We start from the raw sequence: 17,485 nt of genomic DNA, 5'->3' as shown, positions 1-17,485 counted from the left end.
CCTGACAGATTGAAGGAGAGTAACCTAGACATGGTTGGTGGGCCATGTAATATCTTATGTTTGTAGATGGGAACTCTAGAAGGGGGGCGGGGATAGTATGGTGGGGGTGCAGTTGAAGGTGATACCACTGTAGAATTGATCGAATGCATCATGATTTGTAACAAAATTATATGATGATCAATAACATTTGGATAAATTTGAGAGTGCAGAAAACAACAAGAGGAAAGTGTCTCTGGAGATGGCATTTAATTCCTATTTGTGAATATTTGGTTGCCTTGGGAATTGTGCCTGTAATGGAGATGAAAATAAAAAGATGGGTATAAATAGAAGAAAATGAATTGAAATTCTTGAGAAGCATACAACTATTATAATGATACAGGATTTTTTATTTCTTTGTAAAATTATCATATCGTAATATCAAATGGATCATATTGTGGAAGCACCATGGTGTAGTGGTTCTGAATCTCGCCTTGTAATCAGAGGGTCGTGTGTTCAAATCCCATCGCGGCGTAGTGTCCTTTGGCAAGGCGTCAACACTCTGCCACTGTCGACCGAGGTGTTAAATGGGTACCCGGTCGGATGTGAACGTCAATGTGATTAGATTGGCACGTGTGCACCGATGAACAGTTGCCTTGCCAGGATACTCCCCAGGGAGTGGAAATTGTGCATTTTATGTGTGGATCAGTGATGGATCCTATGACTGGGTAATAATATAATGTTAAGCACTTAAAAACCAATGTATGAAGCACTATATAAATTATGTAACTAATGTTATTATTATTATCACATACACTACATGATAACAAAATACATATACTTTTTTCCCAGAACTTTTGGGGTATAGTGATATATATACATTGTAGAATTGAAATCATACAGTATCCCTTCAACTTTTTTATGGATTTGATGTACATTGTACTCTCATGTACATGGAGTACAATGTACATGTACATTATATATTTTTCAATTGTTGGCAATACGTTTGTTGCTCCATGCTTCAAGATTTAAATTTGATCAAAATATTCATCAAAAGAATTCACACATTCTGTAGCATTGTAAGTTTGGATTCATCATGTTTCCAAATTAAAATGATTACACTTTCTCACCTATTTTTAAGCATTTTAATTTCAAAATTTTCATTAAAATCTTAATGAAAATGTTAAATACATTTAGGGCTTCATGTATGTCTATGAATGGAGTACTTTCTTGAGAGACTATGTTACCTCGTGAATAATTGAAAGGTCATAACCCCAAGCGACTCAACCAATTATTCATGTACGCTATGCATCTGTGCTAATTAGACTGCGTCCACGCTGTTGTATAGGGGGCCAATGCCAAGAAATGGGGGGGGGGGTAATTTATTTAATGTGAACCACGCTGTGAGGACTGTAATTATCGAAACAAATATCTGGGAAAAGATGAAGTGTATTTGAATTACCTGTCATCAAAGTAAATAAAATTTAATATGTCTGTAAAATTGAAAGGTATGCATTTTTGACAGATGAATTAAAAATACATCAACAATGTGATCTTTTTTGGTGTTATGTGTACAGTGTACATATACATATGTCAAAAATTAATGAGTTAATGTGATATTCATTTTAATGAATGTGTACATACTATTTGGGCATTCTCACTCAGTAATGGGAAAATGATAGTTTAGAATTTTGAATTTAATGTAATTTGAATGCAGCTAGCCAGAGATCATTTTCTTTCTTCCTTCCTTTTGAAATGTTAAAAGTCAGCACTCGTGCAATAACCATCTGATCCTGGATCATTATAATAAATCCTCCCGACAGAAAATTCACACTTCTAGTTCTAATGAATAATGAGGGAGATGTTTTCTCAATAGCCATGGTATAAAGGCACGCTGTTGAAAGATATGTTAATCAGTGGAAAATTGGTAGAAAGAGTCATTTCTTTTAATAAAATTTGATGTGGAAAACAGGCAGGCATCTGTTTGTGTAATTTGTAAAGTGAAAAAGAAGGGGCACTGGCATTGACGAGTGACTGGTTGATTTAGAGATAGTCTACAGTAGACACACTCTGTTATTATCTCGAATCTTGAAATATTATCATTTTGGCTGACTCTTAAAAATAATAATCCGCTTTTATATAGCGCTTGATACATTGGAACGCTGTCTCTATGCACTTTACAGATATATACTACCAGTCATTGGATCCATGTCCGCATAAACTTTATGCACTTTCTCCACTCCCTGGGGAGCATTTCAACGAGAGTTCAAAGACTTGATTGCTATTAAAGCACATTACATCGGCTTTCACATCCTACCAGGTACCCATTTAACACCTGGGTGGAGAGTGGCAAAGTGTGGAGTGACGCCTTGCCAAAGGACGTTAGGCCGTGGTGGGATTCAAACACACGACCCTCTGATTGCAAGGCGAGAGTCAGAACCGCTACACCACGATGCTTCCAACGACGCTTCTTAATAACTCTGCTGCAGTTCTGTAGTCCTACTTGATTGTGAATATAATATGAAACTTTTGATAAAGAAATATAAGGTCTTCATTTCAGTGGTCTACCAGTCTTGAAGGAATTGCACTGGTGACTGGCAACACCAGTTGGGCACCGGTGGACCGGTAGGTTTGACTCAGACCTGATACTAGTGAGTCGTGACTAGTGGTTACAGAGTCTGACGGAGAAAGTGTCTGCATCATTTTAGACTAAGCGTCAAGTCAAATTTAAATGCACCATGCAGAGCCTTGCCTGGGTTTCCCCCTCGTTCTCTATGCACAGTGCCATTAGAAGCAAGGAAGGGTATAGTTTACACACGACTTTGAAATGTCACACTTCATTTGTGCGCTTAATCTACTACACCTTAGAACGATAAACATGCATTCCAGCTCACAGTACATGTAGGCCTACAGACTTGTTTTGCACAATGCCAATGCTTTTTCATGTTAACCTCTTTTTTTAGTTTCTGTTTTTTATACTTTAAAGTTGCCTCTGTGAGATTTTTGAACATATTATAAGGGTCTTCCCATGGAGCGTAGGGTCTATGAGGCCGAAGATTGTGTTTGTAACAAGTTTATTTTTTGCTTAGCCTAATCTTATAAACCTTGTTTTTGGTTTCAAAACATGCCTCGAAGATGCGTATTTGACTTCTTAAAGGCCTGGTCCCACTGTCCGACGGACACAAAATGTACTCACGGATACAGCGGAAAAGCAAAATTTTGGGGTGGCTCCATCCGTTTTCATCCGCTCCAGAAAATGGGCGAACAATGAAATCACAGTAGGCGGATGCTTGATGGATATAGAGCATATGAAACACATATACAAAGAGTACACAACGGATACATAACGTTTTCCAATGGATGGCAAGATTCTTTTCTGTTTTACATCCTCTCTGCATCCGTAAGTGCAGTGGGAGCAAGCCTTAACCACAAATTCTTTTCGGTTAACTTGCGTAGGAGCCATAGCAAAATTAAGTGACTACAGAGTTTTCTAAAATGTATGTATATTTCAGTTTTTATTGAAGATTAGGCTAATTAGCGGAAAATCTTTTGATGTACACGTCATGTAGACAAACTTATGTAACACCAGGCTTCATGTTCCCTCCCCATTAAATATAAAAACTAGCTCACATAGATGCAAATAAATTTTTGAAAATTGCAATACACATTTTGAAGGTTATCCGTGTGTGGATGCCTTCAGGTTAAATGCACTTACCATGACGACAGATAGTACCCATGTAGGTTTATCTATTTGAAGAGCTTCTAATGAAACAGCCGCTGTCCAAATTGAACTGCTAATCAGTCTTTTGTTGTGTGGTCCTAAGTGTTGATTATTTCTGAAAATGGTACGAGGGATTTTAGTTTTCTTCTGCTGTAGATAGTCGAGCTCCTGTAAGGATGTCACTATCAAGTTTAATAAATATATACCCACCTTGTTTGTTTGTTTGTTTGTATAAGATTTAAGAGATAATGTTTTGGTTTCAGAAGATACATAATTATATACCAGTCACTGTACTAGAGAGCTAGAGTTTGATGCGGGTGTCTGTGTACATAATTTCACCTGTTCAAACAGTCCACCTGTTAAATGTCAGTTGGTAAACGAAGGGAGAATGGGGGCAGATGGGACATGAGAAAATGGAAAGGAGGGAGTTAAAGTGCTGGGAGTGATAGAGAGAGATGAAGAGGAGGTGGATAAGGGAAAGGGGGCAGAAATAGGGAGGGGGGTGTTGAAAATGGGAAGGGAGGTGAAACTAAAAGAAAGAAAAAAGTGGCGTCGGGGTAGATGTGGCAAGGCATGATAGTGGAATAGAAGAATGAGAAAGAGGAAAGTGTAGAGAACTTTGAAAAGTGCATTTTCCTCGACAAAGAAATCTGGGGTTAAGAACAAAATTAAATCTATGACCGATGTTTTAGTCTGTGTATGTGGAGATGATGACAAGTATGTCTTCTTGGTTCAGATGCATGAACACTTGCTGCTGTGTTATTCTATTTTTGTTGTTGTTAAAAACAGGTCCTATACGTAAGTCCCATACATTCACAACCTACAATAGTGATTGTAGTTACGCAAATACCCCCTCCCCCCAAAAAAAAGGAAGAAAGAAAGGGGAGAGAATATGAAGAAATTATAACGTTAATGAGCCTTTTTCTGAAAGCGCCTGTCAATAAAAACATTCATATCTTCATTAGATAACCATCCTTTCTATTTCCATCCCTTTCATGCCAATTTACAAAGTCCTCCCTCAATCACCTGACAAGCCGTATCCATGGCAACAACCAAGGACGTAGAATGTAGATTGTTGCGGGATTATCTTTTCCAATACAGGTGAGGTCGGGATTGCCAATTAGCAAATTGGCACATTCCTGATCATAGAGATGAAGGGGCCTCGAGGTGTTATTATTAGTCTGCCGAGGGATAGGTGTAAAGCTTTTAGAAATTAGTCTGCCGTGCTCTGCGAATAATAGTAAACACGTGATATTGAATATTTACCCATATGATTATGTCTGCATTATGTTTCCCAAAAGACTAGACCAATTTTAACAGGACAGTGTAGACTTTTGTATAGTCTGAAACAAAGTTTGCTAGAAAGGAAATTATTTATTCTTATGATCGATTGAATAAGTTTAAAATGGAAGATTAATGTTTCCAAAGCGAAGAAAAGCAATTGCTTTCAAATATATAATCATCGTATAATAAATTCATTTATTTAAGAGTTTGGGAAGCAGGACCTGCAACCAACCCTGTTGCACTGTAGGATGACGCCTCATAAAGGAATTAGCTCTCTATTTCAAGTCACACATGATTTCTAGGCACACATGATTTCTGTGATAATGTTTTCTGGTTTGCCCATGATTAATGTGTTCAAACAGGTGGAATTTTTCTCGATCGAATTGATGGCAATTAGACTTATTGGCTCATTTTTGTTTAGTTATTCATTCAGTTTTAATAATCATTCGTTCATTCTTTTACTAGTATCTATACTGATAGGTGAGATGAATAAATTGCTCCTGAAAAAAACAAAGAATATTGAAATAATTTTAAATTTTAAGCTCATTGCATTATCCATTGAAGTGCAATTTGTTCTTCTTTAGAAGCCCTGTGTTAAAGTTGCTTTAAGCTACAGTGCTACAAAGTCAGATTCATCCACACTTGCTTTTTTACCAAAATGTTTGACTTAACGAAATTCGAGTTAAAAAGTTGTTATTAAGACATGTTTGTGTGTTCACTGGGCCCCATCTTAGAAAGAGTTGCGATTGATCCAATCAACCACAACTATGGACGGCCAGCAACATCAACATCTAAAATGCAAATTTGTTCAAAATACTTTCTAGTTATATTGTATATTCATACATTCATCATTCTCTTGAAAAATCAGTGTGATTCTCTTTGTTTTAACAAGAGATTGTGCAAATTTCTTGTAGAAAAAAATTATGGTATGGATGGATTTCCATACAGTTGAGATTGATTGGATCAATCACAACTATGGACGGCCAGCAACGTCAACACCTATTTTGCATGTTTATTCAAAATATTTATAACTGTGATGTTTATTCATGCATTCATTGTTTTTTGGACTATTCACTGTGCTTCTCTTTGTTTACAAAGGACATTGTGCATATTTCCTGTAGAAAGAAATTACGATTTGCATAGAGTTATGATTGATTGGATCAATCGTAACACTTTGTAAGACAGGGCCCTGGTCTAGAAATTAGTTAGGTGATTATTCAAGTTACTGAAGGTCGACTTATGCAAAGTCTAAATGTATTACTTTCTCTCTTTTTTTTGCCATGCTATACCTGCCCAACTCGGTGCTTCTAACGAAACTGTTTCTCTTTTGATGTTGCAGCATTTGTAATCTATAACTTCCTGAGCCTGTGCTACGAGTACCTGGGAGGTGAGAGTGCCATCATGTCTGAAATCAGGGGAAACCCAATTACGTGAGTACCCTTTTCTATCCTCTTCGACAGGTGTTGTTTAACTCTGGGGCAAGATAATACCCCTTTGTTGGGAATTGGGATAAGGAAAGAAGATAGCAGGGAGAGGAATGAGCGGTCTGACATTATGGTCTACTGTAGGCCTTGCTGTATCAGCCCGAGTTTGCTCAATTTTGAGATTTTAGACCGATCGGCCCTCTTCGCGATTAATCTCAAGATTCAAGAAACCCCATCTCCACCATCACAAGAAGAGCGATTCCTGCTCGAGCGAGGCATCGATGCATTATGGTCTGACGCCGTGAATAAATAATCCCGAGTGCGTCTGCACCTGTGAATTAGCGGGATAATTTGTAAAATAGCGCGCTATTTGCACATAATCCCAAGTTGACTTGGGATTGCAATCTCGAGATTAATCCTACGAACTAGCGCGAGAATTGCGTCTTCATTACAAATAATCTCAAGATTGTTCAGATCGGGATAATTTGCCGGATCAGAAATACCGCGCTAATTTGAAAACTCGGGCTGGTGCAGAAGGCCCTGAAGTGTGCTTGATAATAGCATGGATCTTATTAGATGATAGCGAGTTTTTGCAATTGCAATGGTGACAGATTCTACAACACAGTGCAAATGCTCGCCAAATCGCAATGAACAGCTTTGTAGACGTCTTTGTCAAAAATTGGTGAACCAGGACTGCAGATTATCCTAAGATTCGGAGCTGACGAAAAATGGCAAATATGTCGTTTGTACAGAATCAAGGACGACACTGCTCTTTTGATTCACCAAAATTTTGACAAAGGCTGCTTCTCTAACTTCTGGCTGCTTTTTCATGAAGGGCTTTTGACAATAGAGACTGTACATATTCCAGAAAGCTTCTGTGCGGTGGTTGCGAACACTCCCTGATATCTTTTCAGGAGAGAGAAGCTTTTGTATGTACTGTGTTTTACAAACTCAGAAATGCTTGCATCACTTTTTCCAGTTAGGAAGGCGGGAAGGGTCCACCAGGCCGAGGTACCAAGGGGTCGAAATTTACACTCTAGAAAAGGCCATAGTCAAATTGACCAGTCATTTTAAGTTTATGCACCTTCGGGTCATACTTTGTTTCAACCGAAAGCAAGGTTTTTAAAATAAAACTATGCAGAATATAAATTTGAAGTAGACAAAAGTAATCCTCTCCCTTGTAAGATGTCATCCTTATGGTTCGACCTTTGACCATTTTTTCCCCATTCGTTTCGATAGATTAACCTTTTCGATGCAGATTTTACTGGGTTTGCCGTTGTAACTCGAGATCGACTCCACATGACATCCATAGAATGGGGAAGGTTGAGAAATGTTAGAACAATAACTGATACCCCAGAATAGATTCTTAATACTGTCTTCTGGTGCATGATGATGCTCTTAGCTCCTGCCTTGCTTGATGTCTGGGGCCAGCCAGGGGAGCTAGCCAGTGCTGGTGGTGAAGGCTTGGGTTCATGAGCTTCTTGAAGTCAGATGGGTAGGAACAGTGATTTTCCGTTTAAAAAATTGCCATTTCTGTTTCAGAAAATCTTAAATTCTGTTTCAACATGTCTGAAAAACAGAATTTCCATTTTCCCTTCGACTTTGTGCACATGAAAAAGTGACAATTCCGTTAAACATAGAAAATCAATACGCATTGAGTAGTGATGTCACATACATGTACTCGTGCTGGTCAAAATCTGTATCTGCCACTGTACTAACAATGCTTTAGATTCCACTTTCATGGGATCTACACGAGCACACAAAATATTTTAAGAAACACATTTAACATGACTATATTCTCACCTTTCACATTATTAGCATTATTTGAGGGTTGAATGAAATTTTATCGATAATTTTGGTACTTTTTGGACATCGTTTTGAGCAGTCAACGACTTTCGCCTATCCGCCATTTTGGATTTGAGGAGTACCAGAAGTAGGTCGGTCAGCGCAGCGGGCTATCTATATTTAGTTCAGATTAAAAAAGGATGAACTACGAGTACAAGAACTAGATTATCAAGATATATTGCTCTAACTTCTTAAAGAAGCATATAAAACAAATATACCAGGCCTTTTATATTTTGAAAGTATAGAGGGAATGATTCATCTTCGGTTGGACCATGGACCTAGTAGGTCCATGGTTGGACTGGCAATATAACTATTATCCCTCCGGGGGAAGCCCCTGGGAAAAAATAGTAATGCAGTCCAACCTTAGTCTGCTGGGCAAACCCTTCACTCGAGTTAAGGGTCTGAATGTGCAGCCTACTCATGCCTTGTGTACTGAAGGCTCTCTCGCTCAGTATTGGAACAGCAAGTTTTGTATGTGCTAGTCTTTGCGTGGAGGCACACTTGTTGATCAAAGTTCCAATCAGGGTCTGTGCCTGCAGACTAGTCCAACCTTGGACAAATAATTCCCGCTATACTTTAATACTCAAAGCCTGGTATATTTGTATAATGTGCAGATCTCAAGGTTATGATTGATAACATAAGACCAGTCAACATGCTCATCTATTAAGAGCCTGAAGGAGGCACCATCCATTACCTGTCGAATTGTGTGAACATTAATCCAATTACAAATACTTGAGGATGAACAATTCTAGTCAAGATCAATATCAAAAGAGTTGTAATCTTATCATGAATTAGTGCGACATTAATGCCATCTTTTACCACGAAGATGGTAGAGTGTCTCTTACATGATGGCTGTAATTCACGCCATTAATACGTAGGATGTACTCCACTCTCCGGAAGTTCCAAAATCTAGTCATACATCTAAATTTACTCTCACCACATGTGTGGTGATGATCGTGAGGATGATGATGATTATGATGATGATCCTATGTATTTCACTTATTGATTCTTGGAAGTTACTTGTGAATCCACTTCATACCACTTTTTTTAAAATAAAGTTCTTTATTTTGCAAAATTTAAATCATTCTTTTTTGTCAGAGTATATAATTTCCCTATGCCTTTTTTTATTTGACAATTATATTTTTGTAATAATGTTTCTGTTTCTGTTTATGGTAACTCCCGAAGGAACTCGGCAGGACAGCACTCTACTGGTTAACGCCAATCTGGTATATAACCAATTACCTAGGAAAAATTTTACGTCTAGGTTAATCAGTCATAATTGCTGACCTTATAGACGACAGATATTACTCTTGGGCCTTTTTATCAAAGTGGAGACAATGGCAGAGTGGGGATTCGAACTCACAACCTTGCAATTATGAGTCCAATGCTCGAACCACTGGACCACACGACACATGTGTCATGCTTCTGCATAGAAAATCACTGTACTTGTACATCTTGATGCATGGAATCTAATGTTAATGCAGTTGATCTCCATTTAATATTCATTATTAAGGGCACCACGTGAAAGAAGCCTAGAGGTTATGTCTACATGTAAAGTACTAGCACGGCTGATTTGTGCATTTATTGGATTAGGGTCTACTTCTTCTCTTGCTGCATACATGTATGCTACTGCTGCTTCAGTTTTGAGCATATTTGGTCCAATTTGTGTTGACATTTTGCAGAAAGTCATCAATCACTGTTAACAAATTGGAGAAGGTCAGCCAACTTTTTCTCCCCTTCAGCTATAAATAAAAAAGATGCTTGCTGTTAATATGACTTGGTTAATTTGTACCGCAGTTGGCTTTGCTGGCGATTTTGATAAAGGAAAAAATTATATTGATAAAGGAAAAAATGATATTGATAGTGATAATGATGATTCATAAGGAAAATGAGGAGGAGAATGATGATGATGGTGATGATGATGAAGATGATGGTGATGATGGTGATGATGGTGATGATGATGGTGATAGTGATAGGGGTCATGATGATGGTTGTAATCGTTATGATGATGATGATGATGATGGTGGTGTGGTGACAATGATTATCTAGTAATAGTATTATTAATGATTATAATCTTATTATTATTATTATTATCATCATAATTATCATTATCATTATTGTGACTGAGCACAATACGAATATGATGTAAATTTACCTCTAACAATTCGAGAAAATACATAGTCACCAAATGTTCTCATTATCTCCAAGACTTTGGAGAATGCTTTTGTTTTGTTATGAACCATGAATGAGCCCATTGGGAATTCCCCTCTTAAGCATCATTAAACTCATTATGCAGTCAACCATCTCAAATTGGAAAAAAGACATGATAAAATTCAAACTAAAGTGGATGTAGAACCATTTTAGAATATATAAATGACAAGCGAGGGAGTATAAATTTTGCATCAACTATAAGACAAAAATAGTGGATTGGTTTCTGCAATAAGGTCCCAACTGCCATTGCTTATGTAAATGACTGATCACCTTTTTTTGCAGAAATGTGAATTCTCCTTTCCCTACTCTGTCTGAAGTAATCTAATGATTTAGGCTTATTTTTTAGATGTGAACTGGGGGCTTTTTGTTCGATTTCTAACCTAAGAAATGCATGAAATTTATGAACATCCTGCAGACATGGAAAACAAAATTTCAAAACTTTTAAGGCAAAATTTATTCTGCTTTATCATTATACTGTGGCAAAATTATATATTGCATGCAAAAATTATGGAAATATTGATGATCATTATATTGTTATTGTAGCCTATAAAATCAGATCTGTAGGACTGTAGGAGAATCTCTCTCTCTTTGTTTTTCTGTTCTTAAAGTAAATTATAAAAAACTTTTAAAATATGATTGCTATTTTTCAACTACAACCTGTAAAATCAGAAATACGGAGGCGAATATAATTTTTGGTTCTATTTATTCATTCTTAATGTATAGAGTATGTACAGCAGCTGAATATAATTTGTTTTCATTACGTTTGTTATTTCTATTATTGATGTAATTTGCTCTAATTTGTATGATATATTATAGGTCTAATAGTAATTAGATATTTTTAAAGCGCGTAGAGAGACTTCACTGATTATCAAGGGCGGAAATCTCTCACCAAAGGTAGGGGGACCAGGGGCTGGAAAAAAAGGTTATCACCCCAAATGTAAGGTCATTTCGACCGAAAGAAATTTGACAAGCAAAAAAAAAAAAAAGGTTAGAACCCAAAAAGAAAGGTCATCTCGTCCAAAATACATGTTTTATTTCGATTTTGAATGATGTATTTCTTTCCATCATAAAAGACCAAAAATAGTAGGGGGGACATTTGATATTTTGTCTCCCAGACTATTTTGGGTAGGGGGGATGCGTCCTCCCTGTCCCCCCCCCCCCCCCCCCCGGGATTTATGCCCATGCTGATTATTATGCGCTATGTTAAAATTAATCATCATTATTATAACACTTTTTGTGAAGCACCACTTGTACACATTCTAAATTAGATGAAGTGTGATGATTTAGACTATCCATCTAATTACAACTCTCATCTTCTTCTCATGATGAAGATGATGAGAGGAGTGCTGACGAGCTGTTAAATAGGAACATTAGTTGTCAAGTCAAGAGCTCACTGTAAAGTGACTATTAGCTGCATGCATAATGTGACAGGGGGGTTACGCTTCACTCGCACCTTTTCCCATGCTGTAGTTTGAGCTTCCCAGAAGGGCCTCTCCGAAGGAAAAAAATTGTGCTCCAACCCCCCCCCTCCCCACCCATCCTCATTTGTTTACCATATCCATGAATGTTCTGTCCATTTTCACATTATATTCCTATGTTATCGACACACAATTATAGACAAAAGAGAAAAATATGATGTGCATTGTAAACTAAATGTAGGCATACAATGTAGAGTGCAATATTTACATGAAAGACCTCTTTTGAAAAAATATCTCCATCACAGCCCCCATCTCATTTATTTGCTATTTACATGGATGTTCACACTTTTTCTCATATCTGATTCTTCTGTTGTTAACAAAGAACTGTATACAAGGAAAATATGATAAGATAGAGTACACATTTTACATTTTGATAAATTCTGTTTAAAATCCCCATAGTCATATTTCCATTTCCCCCCCAAAAAAAAATCATAATGTCAACATGACTTCATCATTTAAGAAACAAATCTTTATTAAAAAAAAAATCTCATGACGAAATTATTCTTAAAAGACTCTACAATTAATTTAATTGTATTGTTTTTGTAGCCACTTTGACTGCAGTACAAGTCCTGTAGTGCACGTCCTAAATAATTCCTCTAATATAGTATAGTTGAGTTCGTTTCCACTCTGCTGAGCTACATGTTCAGGGAAACCCTTCCGATGATGATGATGATGCTCTAGTCACATTTCTTATGCACATTATTAGCGGACCAAAGTGGAGTAGTACGAGAAACATGTGATACTAGAAACGAGTTTAAGTAACTATCAGGGAATTTTTTTTAGATTTCATCAGGGAAAAAACTCAGGGAATTATGTTTTCTTGAATTTATGCTGGGAATGGGAACCCGGTGTACAGTTGTTCGTTTCCACTCTCCTGAGCCACATGTTCAGGGAAACCCTTCTGATGATGATGATACTCTAGTCACATTTCTTATGCACATTATTAGCGGACCGGGATGAGTCACCGTTTATTGGCTTCTCTTGTTCAAGTGTGAAAACTTGAAGCGCAAACTTCTTGACTAGGTCAGTCAACATAAATGATGTTGTAATCATTGTATAATGAGGTCACTAAAAATTATACTCTTACTGAGCAAATATTATACTCTCACTGAGAAACACGTCAGTATGAGCCTGTGCTGCTTGTTTGGAGTCAAAAGGGCATTGATAGAGATTGATGATGTGAGTTAGCGTCCTTATAAATGACTCCAGGGCCCGTAACACAAAGGTTTAATAGCGTTTAATCGCTAATTTAAAAAAAGAATTCTGATTAGTTCCTTATCAGTCTACCGAGGAAAATATGCATGCAACTATGATCTTGATAGGCCATTTCATTTAGCAATTGATCGCTAAAACCTTTGTGTTACAAAACTAGGCACTTCAATTCAATAATGGTGAATAACCATATCTCCTTTGCCCAAACTATTTAAATGAGCAATCCGATATAAACATGTTATGCGTTATGCTTGTAATTGTGTGAAAAAGATGCTTTTTTTTTTCTTCTTTAAAATGGCTCAGGGATTGGGAAGGTATTCAATCGCAAGTATTAAAGTTTGAAATTGCAATACTGCATAAATCAAATCATTTGGGACAACAGAAAAATCTTCTCTAAGCAGGCTCTTCTGTATTATTTAGATGTATATTATTCAAAGTTGAAATATTTTTTAAAAATGTCATTGATGCAATCAGTATTGTCTTTGAGGCTTATGTGAAGTGCGAACTTGATTAACAGGCACCAATGCCACCAACCGATTATGCATGCCCATATCCCTGTGTGGTCAGATGGATAGAGGATCGAGTGAGCGGTCAGCGGAATGACCAGATGGACGTGGAGGATGAAATTAACTACGAGTAGGGTACTTGACGGTTGGCAAAGAGAGAGATTAAGCGAGGAAGATAGATGGGGCTCTCAAGAGTTCCACATCTACCAAAGATGTTGAAGTCTTTTCCTATCTGGTTACATAGATATAGGACAAGCTCTTTCTAAATCCTTGAAGTGTCACTTTATAAGTCCAGATTCATGGTGTGACTACAAATCTATTTTTTATGATAGTAGTTCCTATAAAATCAGATTTGTAATATACATGTAAGGAGATGACCGAGTTGAGATATCACATGGCTTTGTACACGATCAAGTAAATGAGGGATGTATGTCTTTGAGGGGTTTACTCAGTGCTGTGTGTGTTGGCTCACTTTAATTTTAGAATCTATGAAATAAACGCCAATAGAAATCCGGTGGGAGTTTCATAAAGCTGTTCGTAAGTTAAGATCGACTTTGAGAATGACTGGTGAACCTTTCTTCTGTGCTAAATAAATAATCACCATGAACATTTAATAGTGAATATCATTTACCACAAGAAAGGATCAGTAGTTTGTCGCCTTCCCGCACAAAGGCCATTAGCGTGCAGTGAACAGTGCGCGCTAACGGCCTTTGTGCGGGAAGGCGACATGTTGTTCTTAAAGTCACTCTTAAGTTACGAACAGCTTTATGAAAAGGCCCACAAGAAAGGATCACCGGTCTAATAAAGTCGCACGTAACTGACAAACAGCTAATATGAAACACCCACCCGGGCCCTGTAACATACATGTAAAAGATACAATCAATCGTAACTTTTAAGTCTATGGCAAATCATGAACAAAAAATTACAATCAATATCAAATGTATCTCTTCATGTTACACCCATTATGCTGAATGATCTCCTTTTAATACAACCCTCAGAATACCTCACGATCCCTTTGGAAATTAGAAATCTGTTTTTGATAAACGACTCTAATGGTATTTCAGAAATGAATTTCCCTCATACTGCCTCAAGTGAGATTGTACAACAGGGAAATCCAAGGCATTCTCTTGCATAGTTCCATTGTGCATGCATGATATAAGGTCAGTGGTGATATTGATTGTTTGAAAGCTTCTGTCTTGACAGCCCCATAATCAACTTTCTAAAAATAAATCTTACATTCTTACATGTACTGTCGCTCCGAAGATCTATATGAGACATTATTGCGTCTCAACTCGATGGAATTAATCTTTGACTCCAAACTTTTCTGTGATATGGATGCGTTTCTCTCTCATGGCTGAAAATAGATTTGTGTCTTGAATAGCCTGTGATGTATCATGCACAAGTGTAGTTTTGTAGGTGGAGGGGGGGGGGCGGGTGGGGGGCGACCTTAGGTAGGCCACCTTTCGTGCACGTAAAAACAATGATTAGGACAATTTTAGCATATATGTTCTGAATCAGTTTTAAATATTGGGGGGGGGGGGGAATAGTGAAGTAGAAAGAAAAAAAGTATGTCAAAGTAAAGAGCTAATAAGAAAATTAAGTCTGCAGTGGAATGGTGGGAAATCTGCTTTTCTTGAATTTTGATATTGTCTTTGAAAAAGATGCAAAGAAAAAAAAGATGTAAAAATAAGGTTTAAGGACCAGAGGTGTTGCATGCTTTTGCTGTTTAAGGTACTGTACTGTGCGTATGAGTGACCCTGCCTTGTGGTAATAATAATAATTATAATTATAATAAAGGTATATTTACCCAGGGTAGCCACTTCAGTTCCCAAAACTGTTCTCCCAGCGGGCCCTGCTATTATTACCCGGCTAAGCTAGGCTACCGATTAAGGTGCACACAGCTTTTTGAGGAATTATTTCCTGCCGGTACCCATTTATCTCACCTAGGTTGAGTGCAGCACAGTGTGGATAAATTTCTTGGTGAAGGAAACACAGAACCACTAGACCATGACACGCCCACACCATGTGGTACACATTGTCCTCTGCAATTTGAGGAGTTGCCCTTTACTACCTGTGAATCCACTGACCAGTTTATCTGTGACAAAGATCGTTAAGTACTCAACTCACTATAGCCTTATCATCGGCCTAATTTATTTTAAATTTCAACGATCCATTCTCTTGTCTTTTTGTTCGCATGCAATTGAATTCATTAAAACCGTCCTATTGACCTTTAAAGTGGAAGTTCACCCTGACAAAAAGTTTATTGTAAAAATAGCAGAAAGAAAGAATAACAAATATTGACGAAGGTTTGAGAAAATTCCACCAAGGAATTAAAAAGTTATAAGAATTTTGATTATTTGATTTGTGATGTCATATGCGAGCAGCATTCCTACATAGCGAATGGTAAAAAAAATCATTGAAATGTCATTTTCTCAGAAAATTTACAGTGGTTTTTACTGTTTCTTTTGTATATTAATAGACAAATCATTTCACGCCAGATCATGAAAAGAAGACAAAAATAAGTCATCAGGAACCATTAAAAAATGAAATTCATGCATTTTATATTACATAACATATGGGGCAGCTGCTCCTTTATGTCATCACAAATCCAAAACCTCAAATTCCAGTAACTTTCTTAATCTTTAACAGATTTTCCTCAAACTTCCACCAATATTTTTTATTATTTTTTCTGTTATTTTTACCACAAACTTTTCTTCGGGGTGACCTTCCCCTTTAAGTGGACAGTACCTCACTGATGGTGGTCATATCTGATCGCTTAGAAAGCATGAAGGCTTGTAAGGAACCAACCAGAGGACTGATGGTATAAGGTCCACTCCAAGGAACCTGATAGTGAGGATAACTGCCTAATACCGAAGGGCACTAGTGCAGCAAGTGGGAATCAAAACCCTCATTCTACCGTCTGAGCAACTGTAAAAATAGCCTAATCATATTATTTGTTATGTTTCTCACTAAAGAGCCAAAAGGCACTTTATCAAGTCGACAGAAGCCTTGTCAATGGCAGTCATGACTGAAATGATAGCATCTAGTCTTTATTTTCTGCATCTTTGGAGGGTAGAGAGAGAGAGAGAGAGGAAGAGGAGGAGGAGGAGGAGCGATCTCACTGTGCTTTTCAATAGAGAATATCTATATTTATCGCTTTTCTCAGGGAGGCCTACAGACCAACTTCTGCTTTTAAAGCTATTTAGTAGACCGGCCAAAACGATTTTTTATACTTTGGACGGCAAAATTTGTTAATGCTTGCTAATGCTTGGCGTCCCAGCTAATAGTCTTGCAAAAATACCCAGGAATAGCGTACGGCCGGATGCCAAGCGCAATTGTGCGTGAAACTGTCATTTTTAGCGTAAAATCTGAAAGAATGTCGAAAATCACGCATTTTGATATTTTGACGGATTATTTTGATATTTTTTATCATCTTTGATATGCAATTATTTTTATTCAGAGTTTCAAATTATAAGTCTCATAAATATGCATTTCAAATTTGAATATTACACACACACATATGGCACAGGGAAACATAAATCCGCGATTTCCTCCAAATAAAAGTTTGTGAAAACTATCAATAGTTTAAAGTTTTTTACGTAACTTAAATTCTTCGATTTAAAAGCGTTTCTCAATCGAATGTATAGTAAATGTCCTAATGCCACAAAAATTAAAAGAATTTTCAAGTAAGATGGAATATATCTCATTTTATGTTATCCGAAAGGAGACAATGTGCATTTTACCATGCGTGCATTTTGAAAGAAAAATTGAAAATACCGTACATTATGTACATAATTACATGTATAAGTACAACATACTAAAGCGAGT

The 17,485-nt window shown here is 37.1% G+C and overlaps 1 protein-coding gene across 2 annotated transcripts in view; it reads left to right on the top strand.

Annotated features, from left to right (window-relative positions):
- Window positions 1–6,321: 6,321 nt before the first annotated feature.
- Window positions 6,322–17,485, top strand: part of LOC129269649 (transmembrane protein 184B-like) — a 28,737-nt gene continuing 17,573 nt past the window's right edge. For both annotated transcript variants that reach the window (XM_054907157.2, XM_064105184.1), the window contains exon 1: window positions 6,322–6,411. In XM_054907157.2, coding sequence (XP_054763132.2) covers window positions 6,383–6,411 — 29 coding nt within the window. In that variant the 5' untranslated portion in view covers window positions 6,322–6,382. The remainder of the gene's footprint in view (window positions 6,412–17,485) is intronic.

Source organism: Lytechinus pictus, chromosome 10, assembly GCF_037042905.1.
Source record: "Lytechinus pictus isolate F3 Inbred chromosome 10, Lp3.0, whole genome shotgun sequence".
Classification (NCBI taxonomy): Eukaryota; Metazoa; Echinodermata; class Echinoidea; order Temnopleuroida; family Toxopneustidae; genus Lytechinus; species Lytechinus pictus.
Note: the sequence above shows the minus strand (reverse complement) of the source record. Positions and strands in the feature narration are given on the sequence as shown.